This window comes from Streptopelia decaocto (assembly GCF_964273445.1).
Source record: "Streptopelia decaocto genome assembly, chromosome: 14".
NCBI classification, from domain to species: domain Eukaryota; kingdom Metazoa; phylum Chordata; class Aves; order Columbiformes; family Columbidae; genus Streptopelia; species Streptopelia decaocto.
This window is the reverse complement of record NC_138669.1, coordinates 2,952,665-2,968,843: the sequence shown is the minus strand read 5'-3', so window position 1 is coordinate 2,968,843 and position 16,179 is coordinate 2,952,665. Positions and strand designations below refer to the sequence as shown.

The window sequence follows — 16,179 nt, the reverse complement described above, 5'->3', positions numbered from 1 at the left end:
TGTTACGCTATGCCTGAGAGGGGCTGTACTTAGTTTGTTTGGGGTTTTTTTCGGTATTTTTGCTTTTACTGGCCCAGAAACCTGTTCCTGCTGTGGCAACTGCCTGAGAGGACAGCGGCCAGCCCTGGGATGACGCCAGGCGACTGCTGGCCCCCGTCAAGCCCCAGCGCTCCCCGCCCGGCCCCGGGCTGCACCGGGCGCGGCTGCAGTGGTACCGTCCCGCTTCCCCCCCTTCCCGGCGAATGGGCCAAACCACCGCGGCGCCCCCCGCGCATGCGCACTGGTGTCCGGCGCGTTGCTACGCGGTAGCGAACGCGTCCCCGCTCGGCCCGGCCGCCGACGCGGGGACATCCCCCACCGGACCCGCTACAGCGTCCCGCCGGAGAGTGGGAGCGGTGGAGGTTCGCTCCACGCCCGGAGAGCTGGCATCCTTTGGGGTAGCCCCGGTGACGCTATGGAGAAGGGTGTGCGCAATGTCATCGCGTTCAACGCGTCCAAAGGGGAGAGCTTCGCTCTCGGCAGCAGCTACAAGTCCCTGCGGAAAAGGCTTCGCGGCAACTGGAAGATCCAGAGGTGAGGGGAGAAGCCGCGTTTCTGTGCTCCGAGGGGCCGTTGGGTGTCTGGCGAGCAAGAGGCTCCGTCAGCCGGGCCTGGCCCTGCGGGGCGGACGGGAGCCACCCGTGTCCTGGGCAGCGGGGGGAGGGAGCGGATCCTGCTCCGTTCTGCTCTGTGAGACCCCCTGCGGTGCTGGGCCAGCTCTGGGGTCCTCAGCACCACAGACATGGACCTGCTGGAGACGCCCCTGAGTTTCAGAAGGACAGGGAACTGCTGAGAGAGTCTAGCGCAGGGCAACAAAGACGCTGAAGGGAAGCTCGTCAGGTGCAAAGTTTAACAGCAGCTTTGATGGTTTATGCCAGTTCTGGATTTTCTAAAGTACCTTGTTAGAAAGGCTTTTCTATTTAATGAGTGGAAATTTGTAAAGATTATTTTTACTGGAGTTGTTAACTTTAAACCCAGGTGAAAGGATGCAAAGTGATTTGCTTTGTGTTTATTTGCCAGTTCTTTCATTGTTTTTTCTTTAAGTTGTGGTTCAGGAATATGTCCGAGAATAACTTGTGTCTTTATTAATCTGTTTATAGCTTAAAAGATGAAATCACATCTGAGAAACTGTTTGGGGTAAAATTGTGGATTACAGCAGGGCCAAGAGAAAAGTTCAGTGCTGCTGAGGTAAGAAGTCAATAATTGTTTGCAAATTAGTTATATTTCAGTATTTTTTTAATGTGAAATAGAAAAGAGCAACACAGAAGAATTTGCAGTAGTACTGCTGTCTATGAATTTACACAAATTGAAATTCAAATGCTTTTTCTTTCGAGTTCATTCCAAATAGTCAAAATTATTCACCTTCCCTCACCTCAGTATAATTTCCTGCTGTCATGTGTGTTGTTTCTGTCACATGTATTTTTTCTGGATCTTCACTGTCTTCTAGTTTATGGTTCTGAAGAAATTCCTGGAGGATGGTGGAGCCATCCTGGTGATGCTGACAGAAGGTGGAGAGGCCAGATGTGGCACAAATATTAACTTTTTGTTAGAAGAATATGGGATCGTTTTCAATAATGGTAATGGCACTCACTCATACCTTCTCTTCCCTTTTCAACAAAATCTAAAGTGTAAGTTCAGCCTTTTTAGGTAGAAGCCAAGCAGGTCCCTCTCACAAAGTACCTTTTAGTCCAAGAGATGCTTTTTATTGAAATATACATGGACATCGCTGTGTGATACTGGAGCACACCAAGGGCTTTCCATGGACATAGTACCTTGGTAACAACTTGGCCATCTCCATTCCTTTGCTATAGTTGTTTGTTTTAATGGTATTTACTAACAAAAATTAATTCTACTGACATTTCTTAGTTAAAGAGCCTTTCATTTCAAACATTTTTCCATATGTTTTAATACCCTGAATAAACAGTGGCACTTTTCTATAGCAGACCAATAAAATGCCATTCATTACTACTGATGTGAGAAAACAGAACAAACCAACCAACCAAACCAAACAAACAGCTGCGCCTAAGTTTACATGAACTATTTTTAGGGTCTTGAGTCACATTTCTAGACCATGCCTCTTTTGCTTCACCAGTATTAGATTCATTATGCTTTTAGAAGATGTATAAAAACAGAATTTGAACTTGTAAAACTTGATACATATTCTTTTAACTGGATCATCCTTTTGCATCTTCTGCTTTCCAGAAGACATGGAGTGCTTATTTTTATTTGAACTTGCAAATGTATTCCTGTTCTAAATCTATATGTCTGAAAGGAATCCAAGAGCTAAACTCATTTTTTCATTGCTATATCTAGCATGCTGATCAGCTGAGATGTAAATTTCTTTATATTTTTTCTTTCTTCAAGATGCTGTAGTACGAACTGTATATTTCAAGTACCACCACCCAAAAGAAGCACTGATCTCTGATGGAGTCTTGAACAGGTAAATATTTGGGGTATATAAATCTTTAGAGTAAACTCTTAGAATCCGTATTGTTTTCAGTAAGTTTTGCTTTTCAACATCTTGTAGGGGAATCAGTGAAGCTGCAAGAAAAACAGTCCTTGAGACATCAGATGAAGATGGAAGTGGAGGTGACTCACAGTAAGTGTTTTCCTTTGAGGCAGCTGATGTGAAAAGATTTAGAATAATTTGGGATTGGCAGGTTTGCAACCTAGCAGGAGTATGTTGTGCTTGTGTTGAGGTTTTCTAATGTATTTCTTGTGTCAGCTTCCTGCTCCTCAGGGTTATATCTGGAAAGGACAATCTGTTTAACAGTGCTGGATAACCAGTGAAGGAGCAGGCATGGTAGGGTTTGAAGGGAATTAGTACTGTCCTGACCAGATCTATTTTGTCACTTGTCTGTGGATTTGAATTTGACAGAACAGTGTAAATATAAATAACCTCTAGACAGTGACCGGTCTGTTGCAGGTGTGAGCAATGCTACGTCTTTTTAAAGAGCCTTAATCCAGGGTAAAATAGACATTTAATGCAGTTTTTAGTTTTCCATCCCTCTGTGCTGCAGAGGAGTGAAAAGGCATTGAGATGAACACAGCTTTTCCATAAATAACTCTAAATGTTTGTATTCTTCCTTGCAGCTAGTTTTTAGACTAATAAATGACTGTGTGGTTGATTATAAAGAAAAATGTAAGTGTAAAAACATTTTATATAGTTTTGTTCCAGAATAGATATTCATCCATGAGTTAACTAGCCTTCTCTCAGGTACAGGACTGTGCAGACAGAAATCCAGAGCGTTCTTTGTTCCTTATTTAAGACAAATCATCAACCTGGAAAAATCCATAGAAAGAGACTAAAATGTCATTATAATGATCTGAATGTTCTAACCCACGCCTCTCGGCATTCCCCTAGCAGTGCACAATTACAGTTTGCAGTTAAGGGAGACAGGCTGAGTTTTATATGTCCAGCCTCCCCGATACATGCAGGTGCTTACGGAGTGTCTGGATTTCCCGCAGAGCGCTCACTTTCGTGTATCCATTTGGTGCCACGCTGAATGTGATGAAACCAGCGGTGGCTGTTCTGTCAACAGGATCCATCTGCTTCCCGCTCAACAGGCCTGTTCTTGCGTTCTACCAGCACGAGGTATGACTCTGCATGTGACAAAGCACCAGTTCTCCCCCTGCCCCGCACAAAAACTGAGAGTGGATTTGCTGGGAGCACTTACAAACCCACTTCTAGTTTTGATGCATTTGCAAACTCCAGATGGGCCTGCTGACTCCTCCTTCCTTCTATGGGAAACTTTTTTGCATGGGGTTCAGAGAAGAACTAATTTGATGGTCAGCAAAAAATAGATATTTATTTGGCTGACAGATCTTTTTAGTTACTCCTTAGAGTTTGAAGTTTTTCCCGCTATTTTAGTGATCATTTAGTAAGTTAAATTATTGTTAGCGTCATAAACACGCCGAATTGAGTTAAAGAAGAGAACTGTCACCTTGGAACCAGTGGATTTGTATGTGTTATCTTACCTGTCCAGCCCTGTTAATTAAAAAAATACCAACCAACCAAAAAAACCCCAGACATCTAGTAGTAGTTGATGGGTACAAATAAAGGATTAATATTGTTAGTGAATGTGAACATGTTAACACACTATTTACTATGTAGATGAGTGTCTAACACTACTGTGGTTCTTCAATATCTGTGTTAGGAAGGTGATTTTTTTTTGTCCTGAGGATGCCCAACTTCATCCCCACATGTTGCAGCTGAAATAAACCCCATAAATCAAAGACAAAGCAATATGAAGTGAACTTACAAGTACAACTTACTGCTTGCATTTTAATATTTATAGCTGTCAGACTAAGATACAATAAAATTCCTACACCCACACAATATTTGCACATAGATCTGCTAATAATGCATTCAGTTCACATTATTTCTTTTTACTTGATTGAGAAAAGAGTTTTCTTTTTCTGTAAAAATAACCTAAGTGCAGCTATTGTTGATGATACTCCGTGGGTTTTGATTGCCAGCCAATTGTCTGTCTACTCGTTTGAAATGCAGAGCAGTATTTTTAATACATTTTTAATACATTTATGAGCCTTAAGAGCAAATACACTTACAATGCTGCTGTGCTCTTGTGAGCTTGCCACTCCTTATTCCAAAATCACTTTAAATCACTTTGCAGTTAGACATCACTAACAATTGCCTCTAAAGCTGTGATTTGAAAGGAGTTTTTTGCTGTATCATGTTTTTTGTTGATAGAGTCAAGGTGGAAAGTTGGCAGCACTGGGATCTTCGCACATGCTCAGTGATCAATATTTAGATAAAGAAGAAAATGGTAAGATCATGGTAAGTTGTTTTTTGTTTGTGTTTTGTTTGTTTGGTGTTTTTATTTATTGTTTGTCTGGTTTTAGTTTTCTTAGTGGGCATCCACAGCACTTACAAAGCAGTCCAAGCTCACTAGCTCCATTTTAGAGCAAGATAGCTGTAAAATGGATTCAGTGTGGAGATTCTAACCCAATACTAACATCCTGGGGAATATGTTAGAGCGCAAGTAACAGGAGGAGGTTTTAAAGACAGACTTTATTATTTATGTTATAGTGCACTAAAAAGCTTTTGCTACTTCTCTTCGCCACTTTATTGTCACTAATATTTAAATATTCAATAGGGTGGTTTTGTTTTTTTTTTTTACTACTTTCTTATAGCTTCCTTGGTGCTCGATTATGGCTACATGTTTAATAACAAATGTTTGCACATATAGCTCCTGATACCTGGAGGTTGTAAAGCACTTTCTAAAGTGGGATATGTAACATTGTTATGTGTGAGAAGGGGAGTTTCCTGCTGAAGGTGCTCATGAAAGTCTGCACCTCATACCAAGTATGCTCATTGCCATGACTCATTGCTTCCATATGGAAATACAAGAAAAGCTTGTGTTTTCTCCACAGATACTCTTTCATTTATTACTTTTTTTCTTACTTTTCACTATATGTTATTGAGTAGATTAAATATGAATGTTTAAGCATTATAATAGATTATTTGGACTCTCCAGAAGTTAATTAAGTTTTGTCCTTCTCCAGGATGTGCTTTTCCAGTGGCTCACAACATCAGATATCCATTTGAACCAGATGGATATGGAGGACCCTGAGGTAAGAGATCCATCAAAAGGAAGTAAATAATATTAATAGCGTGATCTAGCAGCACCAGTTTTGGCAAACCATGTATTTAGCACAAGACGGCCAACAGGTAGATGGATGCTGTTGTTGCTGCAGACCCTTTATTCAGCATCTGAGGTTGAGTAGATGGATGGATTAGGCATAAAAAATAATGGTATTGTGTCTCTGTCAGATTGCTACTCATTATCAGATTTCATTTGTGAAAGTCTCTTCCCAATTTGCCCATGTTTATGAGATCATTTGCTGCTCCAGCATAAGTTTGCGCTTCACTCTGAGCCCTCAGACATGAGGAATGTGGGTGAAGGCAGATTTTCTGTGTGTGAGTAGGGATCGACCTGTGTATCCATTTTAGTTGCTTTTTTCACTGATGTTTGCAAATGCTGGTTTTATGTGGAAATATCATGTGATAAAATTGCATACTCTGTGTGCATAAAAAGACAGTTTTTCACAGTTGACAGGTAAGCTGGTTCTTTTAATTTTAAAGAATTAGCAGAAATCCAGATACAATGTCCATGTGGTGAGGAGCTTTACAGCTGAGAGTGGAGTTTGCACAGTCCACCAGTCCAGTAAGCTGCACTGCAAATGGTCATGCCTGGTAGAGACTGAAAGAATTATTTCTAGATGACATATTAAGTGAGATATATACTAGAAAGAGACTATGGGTCGGTCTTTTTAAATCACAGATGCGTCTATCTGTGTGTGTATGTGTGTGTTCAGATTTCAGACTATACCATGCTCCCAGATACAGCTGCACTGAGCGAGAAGCTGCGAGTCTGTCTGCAGGAAGGAGACGAGAACCCAAGAGACTTCACAAAGCTGTTTGATACGTCCCTTTATCAGCTGGATACAACTGCCCTCCCTTCAGTTATCAAGTCAGCAGCTGTGATTTATTTTTTTTAGTTCCATTGTGTATTCTGCATTTTCTGTTTGTGCTCAACTGTGTCTGCTCAAGAGCAGAAAGGACTGAGCTGTAGGCAGCATTCTGAGCATGGATATACCAGGAGGTTGATTTATATTAATACAGTCTGGTAGCAATGTTTTCTCTTGCTTCTTGTCTTAGCTGCAGTTTCTGACATCGTTTTTACCTTTTTTCTGACTCCTGCTGGTTCAGTGAACTGATATTTTTAGTAGAACTGTCTACAGTGATGTCAGGTACTTTCTGGAGTGATAATTGAGAGCTGGTTATTTTTCCACTTACGAATGGCTTCACATTTACTGAATCTGCATTTCATTCATCTTTGCATTTCCAGTAATTCTGTCTTGAGATTCATCTGCTGCTTAGTTTTACTGGTTTGGGATTGCTAGCAGCTTTGTCCCTCGTAATTCACGTTACCCTTGTATTCATGTGCGAATACTAGCAGGCTTGACACAGATGCCATGAGACTCCACTCTGTTACAGATGCTTTTTTCTTACTCTTGTATTTTTGCTAGATGTGAATTAATAGTGGAATCTCCCTTCTCATCCTATCACAAATAACTTTAAAAGAGCTTTTGGTTACAGACTTCCTGAAAAAACATTTTTGAACTGGATCACTTTTTCCTTCTGTGCGTTCACACCTTTAAAAGTTACTTGAAGAACTGAGGTGTGACTTCCTTCTATTTTATAATCTTACATATCCACTTATCATTATCTTCTTCTCTGTCATAAGTTTAATTAATTTGCTCACTGTAGAAGTCAGTTATTACTGCTAAGTACTTTTCTGGGATCCTTCTAAAATCAGACGTTCTTTTTTTTATGCTATGACTGTGCATACTGTTGACCCTGGTGTCTTCATAAAAATCAGTCTCTATAATCTGCAGTGGAAATGGATGTTGTATCATTTCTTCTCTCATACTTTGTCTTTTTCTGTGCTGCAGAGCTTATGAACAGCTGAACGTGAAACATGAACCTCTCCAACTCATTCAGCCCCAGTTTGAGACTCCGCTCCCTGCCCTCCAGCCAGCTGTGAGTGATCTTGTTGATACAGCCCGTGCAGAACCCTTCTGTTGCTTGTAAAACCTCCTTAGAGCTGCACGGTTGCAACTGAAAGTAGTGTCTTATGCACTACTCTTTAAAAACACAAATCCAACTGCATGAAAAAGAAAACATCCTTCCCAGAATTAACGTGAATATGTTTCCAAGGTGAGCTGTTATGGCGAGCTTGGTGCCTCAGCTGTCACCTGGATCTCTTTGGAGCAAAACTGAAAACAAACTGCAAATGCAGTATGTCTAGTTGTGATGCTAGGTGATAATTCTGGCATACTTGTGGCTGAACTCTTTTGGAATATTCAGTTATTTTTTTACAAAATACAAATGGAGCTTTTAAAAAAGTGCACCTTTGTACTTCGGGCCTTGGAATTGCTTTTGACTTAATGAAAGGTTTCTTCAAGTCCAATCTAAGTCCACGATTATTGTCGTAGAGATCTGTAAAGTGTAAGAGAAAGATGTGACAATAAACCGTGCTAATTCTTCACTTCAAGGTTTTTCCACCTGCTTTCAGAGAATTGCCTCCTCCTCCTCTGGAGCTCTTTGACTTGGATGAAACTTTCGCATCTGAGAAGGCTCGTCTTGCAGAGATTACAAACAAATGTAAGCGGAGCAGGCTGATTGTTGACACATTTATATATAAAGTCGAAGTTTTTGGAGGAAAATTGTTGTTATATTTAATTTTCAAACACGAGTCTTGTTTATGAAAATCCACTCCTCTCATCCTGGGCCAAGAAACTGGATGGCCTTGGAAATGGATAAAATGACTTTATGTATGATGACATTTTGTTTGTTACATGACATTTTAATACGTTTCTGCCTGCTGTTTCCTATATCACACATAAATTGCTTTGCGTGCTCTTGCTGATTTATTTAACATCTTTTTATGCTTTGGAGTCAAAAAGTTAATATTGTAATTATTACTTAATAATATTCTAAAGACACCTTAAATCTAAACAAGATGAGAACGTACTAGCTTCAGGAATACATCATGGCTAGTTCACTGAACTTAGTTACAGGACTTAACCTCCCAGAATGCTAACAACAAATGAGAGTAATAGTATATTTTTGCCCAACTGATACGGATCTGTGTGATATTCACCTTCCTTCTTCCTTGGGATGCTTGTTTAGGTACTGATGATGACCTGGAGTTCTACATACGAAAATGCGGCGATATCTTAGGAGTGACAAGTAAACTCCCAAAGGAGAAGCAAGATGCCAAACATATCCTGGAGTACATCTTCTTCCGAGTGGTTGAGTTTAAGAAACTGAATCAGGTATATTTAATAACAGAATTACAAGTGAATAGTTGATGGTGTCAACATTTCTACCCTATTGATAAAATTCTTTTTGTTTTTCTCTCCTTTTCCCTTACCTAAGGAACATGATACTGACACAAGTGAAGCTGGATTCCAGAATGCCAACTGAGACCTGGCTTTCCCCAGTTTGAGATAGACCTTCTAGTAAAAACATATTTTTCCGTTTTTTTAAGCCTCCATGTTCAGCATATTAATTGGTTCAGTACATTAATTGGGGCCATCTCCGTAGTTCACTGAATGTTCAGATCGTTTATGTGTTTTCGTGTATGTTATGTGTTTTATCATTTATTAATGCCTTTTGAGGCAGAGCTTGCATTTTGCAAGCACTTTCCAAATGATTTCCTATTTTTCTACTTGTTTATGAAAAAAATTTTGTACTAAGAAAATGTGGTTTGGGTCTTCCTTTCTGGCTCCAGGATTTATTTGCTTGCAAGGCTTACTGGGGTTCTCCTCATGTCCGTGTTGTCCTTAATTGCACTGTGGGAAAGATTGTGATGTTTGGTTTGCGAACTGTGCAAAAGAATATACAGCCATAAATACAAGAGCTGCTGAAAATACGCTGGACTGTCATCCCGAGGCAGTTTCCCTTTGTCTCTCAGCCAAAGTGAACTGAGGAGAGGTGGGTTTGTTACTGTAGAAGGCAAACATTTCTTCCAAGGGAGGGGAAGAATTGAAAATAAGCAATAATGACATTGTTGCAGGTCATTGCCTCATAGGAGAATGAAAATAACATCATTTTGAAAAGAAGGGACAGCATTTGGATGAAAAAGGCTTCTAAGATTAAACAGGTTGTTCTTAAGAAAATGTGATACTGTGTAGAAACTCAGGAATATTTTTACTTACAGTTATTTGATATCCAGTCTATTCCCAGAGAGAGTCAGCTAGGTAATGCACAAGAACGGAAATTCAAGTGGAATTCGTTGACCGTGAGATGCTGAAGCTCAATGCACAGCAAAAATAGAGCCAAAGATACCAGTGGTGAGAAGAAAAAGATTTGTCAACGCTATTAACACCATGTGGCTTTGTTGCAAGGACTTTTTTTATATCAACACTGTGAGATTGCACTTTAAATACCACACTTTTTGAATGTCAATCTGACACTCAAAGTGTGGAACTTATATTCTTCCCCCACCCAAGTCTCTATGTAGCCTTTGCGACACTTGTGCTTTATCTCGCTTTGGAATGTCTTCTAACTCAAAAGCTGCTTTTTCCAAAAGATCATCTCATCTTTTATCTACAACAAGTCATTTTACATTCCTCATGCTTCGGATGCCAGCTTGGCGCAGCGTTTTCTAAAGGAGGTGCCCCAAGGTACCTTCCAAGTTACTGACCAGTCGAGCTGTGCTAATAGAATGTTAGCAGAGGTTTGTATATGCTTATTCTGCAGACATGCTTTTTTTTTATAGCAGCATGTTTGAAATTTTCCATTTCTTCTTCTATTTATTTTTATTTAATGGCACAGTTGTGGTTGTCACAGAGCACTGTGTACATTCCAGCTCCAGGTTTACACAATAAGCTGAATCTTTGCAGTATCAGTCAACTGGCACAGCCAGCAGTGGAACCAAACAATGTGGGATCCTCTTGCTAATTCTAGACCTGGTTTGTACTGTTCTGTGGTGTTTATACTTCAAACTGTAAATACATTCTCTTTCTGGGCCCTTATCTGAGTTGTTTGTCACCTGTTACTGATGTTGTAACATGGTTTAGATATAAGTCGACTGAGCAGCCAGGGAATACAAGCAGCTCCCTGTGATGTTGTACCACTCTGACAGCTGAAGTAAAAGAACAGATTATTTTTCACTAAATGGATGGGTTATTTGTTGGGTTTTTTTGGTCCAGAAACCCTAGTGTGAAATGTATGTGGAGGCAATAGCTTGCATCTGCCTTTTAAAGCTGTCCCTTTGGCCCTCTGGAAGTATTTAAACTGTTATGTTGTAAACAGAAGCGCTCACTTTGGTCATGGGAATAGGGTACATGTAAAGTTTATGGCTGATTGGCAGAATTTTGAAGGAGGGGGAGGGTTTTTAAGAAGGGAGGCGAGGCCGCTGGAAGCTCAGGCACACAGCCATGGAGTTTAGATATTAATGAAATTACTGCTTTAATTCACAAAAGTTGTTTACAAGCAGCTGTTGCCGTTTTCCCTTTTTTCTCTCTGCCCTCTTGTGCAATGGGACTTCGCATCCCTTAATCTCCGCCTAAAACAAGAAGGGGGGGAAGCATATATTGGTTCTTCAGTAAACTTAATGCCCTGGAAATCTGGTTTTAATGAGTAATTCTCCATGCCTTTGTGTTTGTTGTAGTTGCGGGGCGGGGGGGGGAGGAAGGAAGAAGTGGCTGTGTAAGAACAAGAAAACACCGGGTGGGGGGAGGTTGCAGAGGAGCCTGTCCTTGGGCGCTCTGTGTCCCGAATGCTCGCGGTGCTGAATTCCAGCTGGGACGAGGATTAAAACCTTCTATAAAACTAACGGCGGGGGCGGCTCGGGAGCCCCGAAGCCGCTTCCCCGCCCGCCGCCGCCGCGGGCCCGGCCCGCCGCTCCCAGCCTGTGTTTCTCCCCGTGTGCCAGAAGAGGGATCCCCAGCCCCGGCGGCGCCTCTCCGCCTCTCCCCGCGGCGGGGCCCGGCAACCGGCCGGCGACTCCGTCATGGCCCGGCGGCGGGGGCCGCACCGCGCTCCCCTCCGGCACCGGCACCTCCCGGAGCCCCTGTGCCAGGTAACGGGGGCGGGCGGGGCCGGTAGCTGCCGCGGGGCCCGGCCGTGTTGCGGCGGCCCCGGCGGTCGGGACGGGCCGTGGAGCTCCGTGGCGGCGCCGCAGCGGCCGGGCCGTGGGGCTCCCGTTGCGAGTGGGGGAGGCTGGAAGTGGCTGCGCTCGGTGGCTTTTACCGGCAGCTGGACCTGCGCCGCGTTCAGCAGAGACCACCCGCACAGTGAAATTTATATCTTTATTGCGTGAATACAGAAAACAGTGGTTGGGGAGGAGGGGGGGAGCCAGTAGGGCTGCTGCTGGCCGTAGGGAGCTGCCTTCCACAGCCTCAGCATCCTCCAGCCAGCAGTACCCCAAGTAGTTTGCTGTTTCTGTCACCCCAGGCTGAAATACTGAACTTTTTGCCAGGTGGTGCCTTCAGCAAACCAGCCCCTGGCTCAGGGCAGGAAGGCTCCATCATCTTCTGTGCTGCACCATGGATGGCAGCTCTGCATTGTGCTCCTCTGTAGCACAGAAGATCCCCAGGCAGGAACCCCGGCTGGAGCATCACAGAATCTGCTGCAGACACGCAGGGATGGGGTCAAGATCGCTCAGCTGGGTCTCGGGGGTGGCAGACCTGTGCATCAGCAGAGGTTGCCTCTTGAAGGCTCCAGGCCAAGCCAGAGGAATTACTACAGAGCTCTCTAGGGATGGCGTGTCTGGTTTGGAGCATCCCAGTAACCTTAACTCCTCATTGCTCACATCAAGGGACAGGCTGCTATCCAGGGGGGGTTTTATGGCTGAGATCTCCCATGTGGGTGCTGGTGTCTTCCCGAGAGTTGAGGGGTCACCAAGGAGCTCGATGCTGTTGGAGAGCAGGCTCTCCTGCAGCTTGGAGTGCATTTCCTTCTTGCATGGCGTTGAGGTGCTCTGCAACGCCACGTCCAGCAGGCAGCCAGCTCTGCCGAGGTGCTCACAAGGCAAACCAGACACATCAAACATGGCCTGACCATGGTGGGCCTTGCAGAAGCAGACAAGACTGAGGTCGGAGGTACCTTGGGTCAGGCTGTGCAGGTCAGTCTTCACACAGCTGCTCAGAGACTGTGACTGCTTGACAACACACAGAGAACTGCCTTTTGTTGAGTTGTCCAAGTCCGTGAGAAGCTCCCAGGCCTCTGGTTTGGAGGCGCTGCCAGAGTCCGTGTAATAACTGCAGACGGGAGAATAATGGGTATGGCTGGAGGCCCCGGCCACAAACCCATTGTCCAGGATGTCCTTTGTGGTCAGGGTGCTGGCACCATGTCTCTTGGTGGACAGCATGGTACAGAATCACACCACTATCAAGCTTGTGGGGACCAAGATGTGCCTGTCAGAAGAAACATGTTACTGTTCCCTAATGAGTTGCAGACTTAAAGTAGCAGGACTGTGCTTTCCAGAATCCTCAGTCTTGCTTAGGAAAGCAAGTTGAGTGGGATCCAGGACAGGGAGGTGGGTGTCCAGCTTGTCATTGTCTTCTGGAGCAACATAACTGCACCACAGCCAGTTTATTGCTCAGAGTTCATCATGGAGCCTCCCTAGAGTTGTATTTATTGAGCCTTAGCCTGTACACTACTACTCTTAGCTTTATATAGGGTATAGAGCATATCAGTAAACTTCTGCATCTGTCAGTGGTATTAAGATGGAGCTGGTTTTCCCCAGAGATAAGACACTTCATCCTTTTTTCTCAAGTCAGGGGGTTATTAGCCCCAGTTAGAGTTGAGTCCCTTTGAGAGTGAGGCACTAAAACCAGGCTCCGGTTAGGACAGTAAAGACTCTTCTCTTATTTTCAGTCCCACACGTAGTGGCCCTCACATGGGTCCCTATGCAGGTCTGTGGGGACAGGCCATCCTGCAGGTCTCACACTACGCACCCCTGCCTTCCGCTCCATGGGCAGGGCCTCCCTCCACGTCCTCCTACCTAGGAGGGAAATTCTCAGCACCAGCTCAGTCAGAGAGAACGGGGCAGGTCAGGGAAGGCTGCTGTGCTCGGAAACCATTTTTACACTGAACACTTCAAAAGCAGAGATAAAAAGGCTCCTGAATTTACTGCAATGGGCAGCTCTATGGTCAGTCTAGAAGGAAAGTATTTTTTAAGACACTTGAAGTGCTTTTTCCTTAAAGATAATTTAAGTAAATTAGTATGTGGGGAATAAAAAGTACATGCTAAGAGGATAGACTAAAAAGCACTACTTACCTTCAGCTTCTATAGAGACCCCCTTCAAAGTTTTGATCCTTTTTTGTTAGTGTTACTTACAGGGGTTTTATAGTTCTGGTAATTAATTAACAGGCTAATTTCCTAATTAAGTCAGTTTGGGAGGGGGAGGAGTTTTTGTTTCTTTGTTTTTAAGCACAGGGTAGGGGGCTGTGACAAACTGCTGAAGGTAGACTGGGTCCTGCCAGGGCTGGGTTGTGTTTGTAGCCGGGCAGCCCTGGAGCACAGGGAGGAGGAGGATGCACGGAGCCTTCCTGCCTGGACAGCACACCCAGCGAGGGTCCCCAGCAAGGTGGCGTCTCTCTTAAGTTTTATCATTTGCTCTGAAGCACCACCCAGGTGCATCCACGTGCACAGGCTGAGGGTGGTTATTATAGATAACGTATGGGCGCTAGTGTGTGCTGTGTATACACAGGCAGGTGGAAACAGCAGGAATCCAAAATGCAAATGTGTGTTTGGGGACAGCTGTCACCGGGGTGGCTCCTCCTGCTGCTGTTTCTCTCCCATGTTGTCTGCACAGTGTGACAGCGTCACCGCCTGGGCCCCGTTCTGTGCACGGTGTGACAGCGTCACCGCCTGGGCCCCGTTCTGTTCACGGTGTGACGGTGTCACCACGTGGGCCCCGTTCTGTGCATGGTGTGACGGTGCCACCGCGTGGGCCCTGTTCTGTGCACGGTGTGACAGTGCCACCGTGTGGGCCCCGTTCTGTGCACAGTGTGACAGTGCCACCGCGTGGGCCCCGTTCTGTGCACGGTGTGACAGAGTCACCGCCTGGGCCCCGTTCTGTGCACGGTGTGACCCTGTTCTGTGCACAGTGTGATGGTGCCACCGCCTGAGCCCCGTTCTGTGCACGGTGTGATGGTGCCACTGCCTGGGCCCTGTTCTGTGCACAGTGTGACCCTGTTCTGTGCACGGTGTGATGGTGCCACTGCCTGGGCCCCGTTCTGTGCATGGTGTGACCCTGTTCTGTGCACGGTGTGGCGGTGCCACCACCTGGGCCCTGTTCTGTGCACAGTGTGATAGCGTCACTGCCTGGGCCCTGTTCTGTACACGGTGTGACGGTGCCACTGCCTGGGCCCCGTTCTGTGCACGGTGTGACCCTGTTCTGTGCACGGTGTGGCGGTGCCACCACCTGGGCCCTGTTCTGTGCACGGTGTGACCCTGTTCTGTGCACGGTGTGACGGTGCCACCGCCTGGGTCCTGTTCTGTGCACGGTGTGACAGTGCCACTGCCTGGGCCCCGTTCTGTGCACGGTGTGACCCTGTTCTGTGCACGGTGTGACGGTGCCACCGCCTGGGCCCTGTTCTGTGCACGGTGTGACCCTGTTCTGTGCACGGTGTGACGGTGCCACTGCCTGGGCCCCGTTCTGTGCACAGTGTGATGGTGCCACTGCCTGGGCCCCGTTCTGTGCACAGTGTGATGGTGCCACCGCCTGGGCCCCGTTCTGTGCACGGTGTGACAGTGTCGCCACCTGGGACTGGCGTGCAGGGAAGAGCTGAGATTTTCTTTGCTGACCTCCTCTTGTCTCTTCTAGAGTGTCAGACCTGTGCTCCTGCTGGGGTCCCCCTAGTGCACCCCTGGAGCGGCACACGCAATGTAGGGAAGGTGCTTGATTTTAATTAGTTTTCTTTTTTTCTCCTGTTTCGATGGGAGGGGACTGCTGGGGTCCCATGTCCCATGGCTGGTTGTGGCATGAGGTGACCATAGCAGCGTGGTGGCAGAACCAAAAGCCTCCATTGCAGAATCCCAGGATGTCAGGGATTGAAGGGACCTGGAAAGCTCATCCAGTGCAATCCCCCCATGGAGCAGGAACACCCAGATGAGGTTACACAGGAAGGTGTCCAGGCGGGTTGGAATGTCTGCAGAGAAGGAGACTGGGAGAAGTTTCTTCTCAATTTTAAGTGGAACCTCCTGTGTTCCGGTTTGTACCCATTGTCCCTTGTCCTGTCACTGGTTGTCACTGAGCCTGGCTCCATCCTCCTGACACTCCCCCTTTACATATTTATAAACATTAATGAGGTCACCCCTCAGTCTCCTCTTCTCCAAGCTCAAGAGCCCCAGCTCCCTCAGCGTCCTAGAGCTGAGCTGAGCAAAGCCCTGTCCTAGAGCTGTTCACAGCGAGATCCCATCCTAGAGCTGAGTGAAAACCCATCCTAGAGCTGAGCAGAGCTGCGGCCCCGGCGGTTTTTGGTACATTCCAGTCCCGGGGGGGTTTGCAGCGGGCTGTGCAGGGCTGGAGGTGACCTGGAGGGGAACCCCCTGTCCCGGCCCTGGGCGGTTGATTTTTGGGGATCGGGACTCG

General features: G+C 45.6%; 1 protein-coding gene across 1 annotated transcript; it reads left to right on the top strand.

Annotated features, from left to right (window-relative positions):
- The first annotated feature begins 287 nt into the window (after positions 1-287).
- Positions 288-9,332, top strand: IFT52 (intraflagellar transport 52). The gene is made up of 13 exons (XM_082065562.1): positions 288-573; positions 1,140-1,227; positions 1,487-1,616; positions 2,404-2,479; positions 2,567-2,638; positions 3,508-3,634; positions 4,751-4,837; positions 5,566-5,634; positions 6,379-6,533; positions 7,519-7,606; positions 8,122-8,230; positions 8,759-8,904; positions 9,008-9,332. The coding sequence occupies exons 1-13, from the start codon at positions 455-457 to the stop codon at positions 9,053-9,055; spliced, it is 1,314 nt and encodes a 437-aa protein (XP_081921688.1). The 5' UTR covers positions 288-454; the 3' UTR covers positions 9,056-9,332.
- Positions 9,333-16,179: the final 6,847 nt, after the last annotated feature.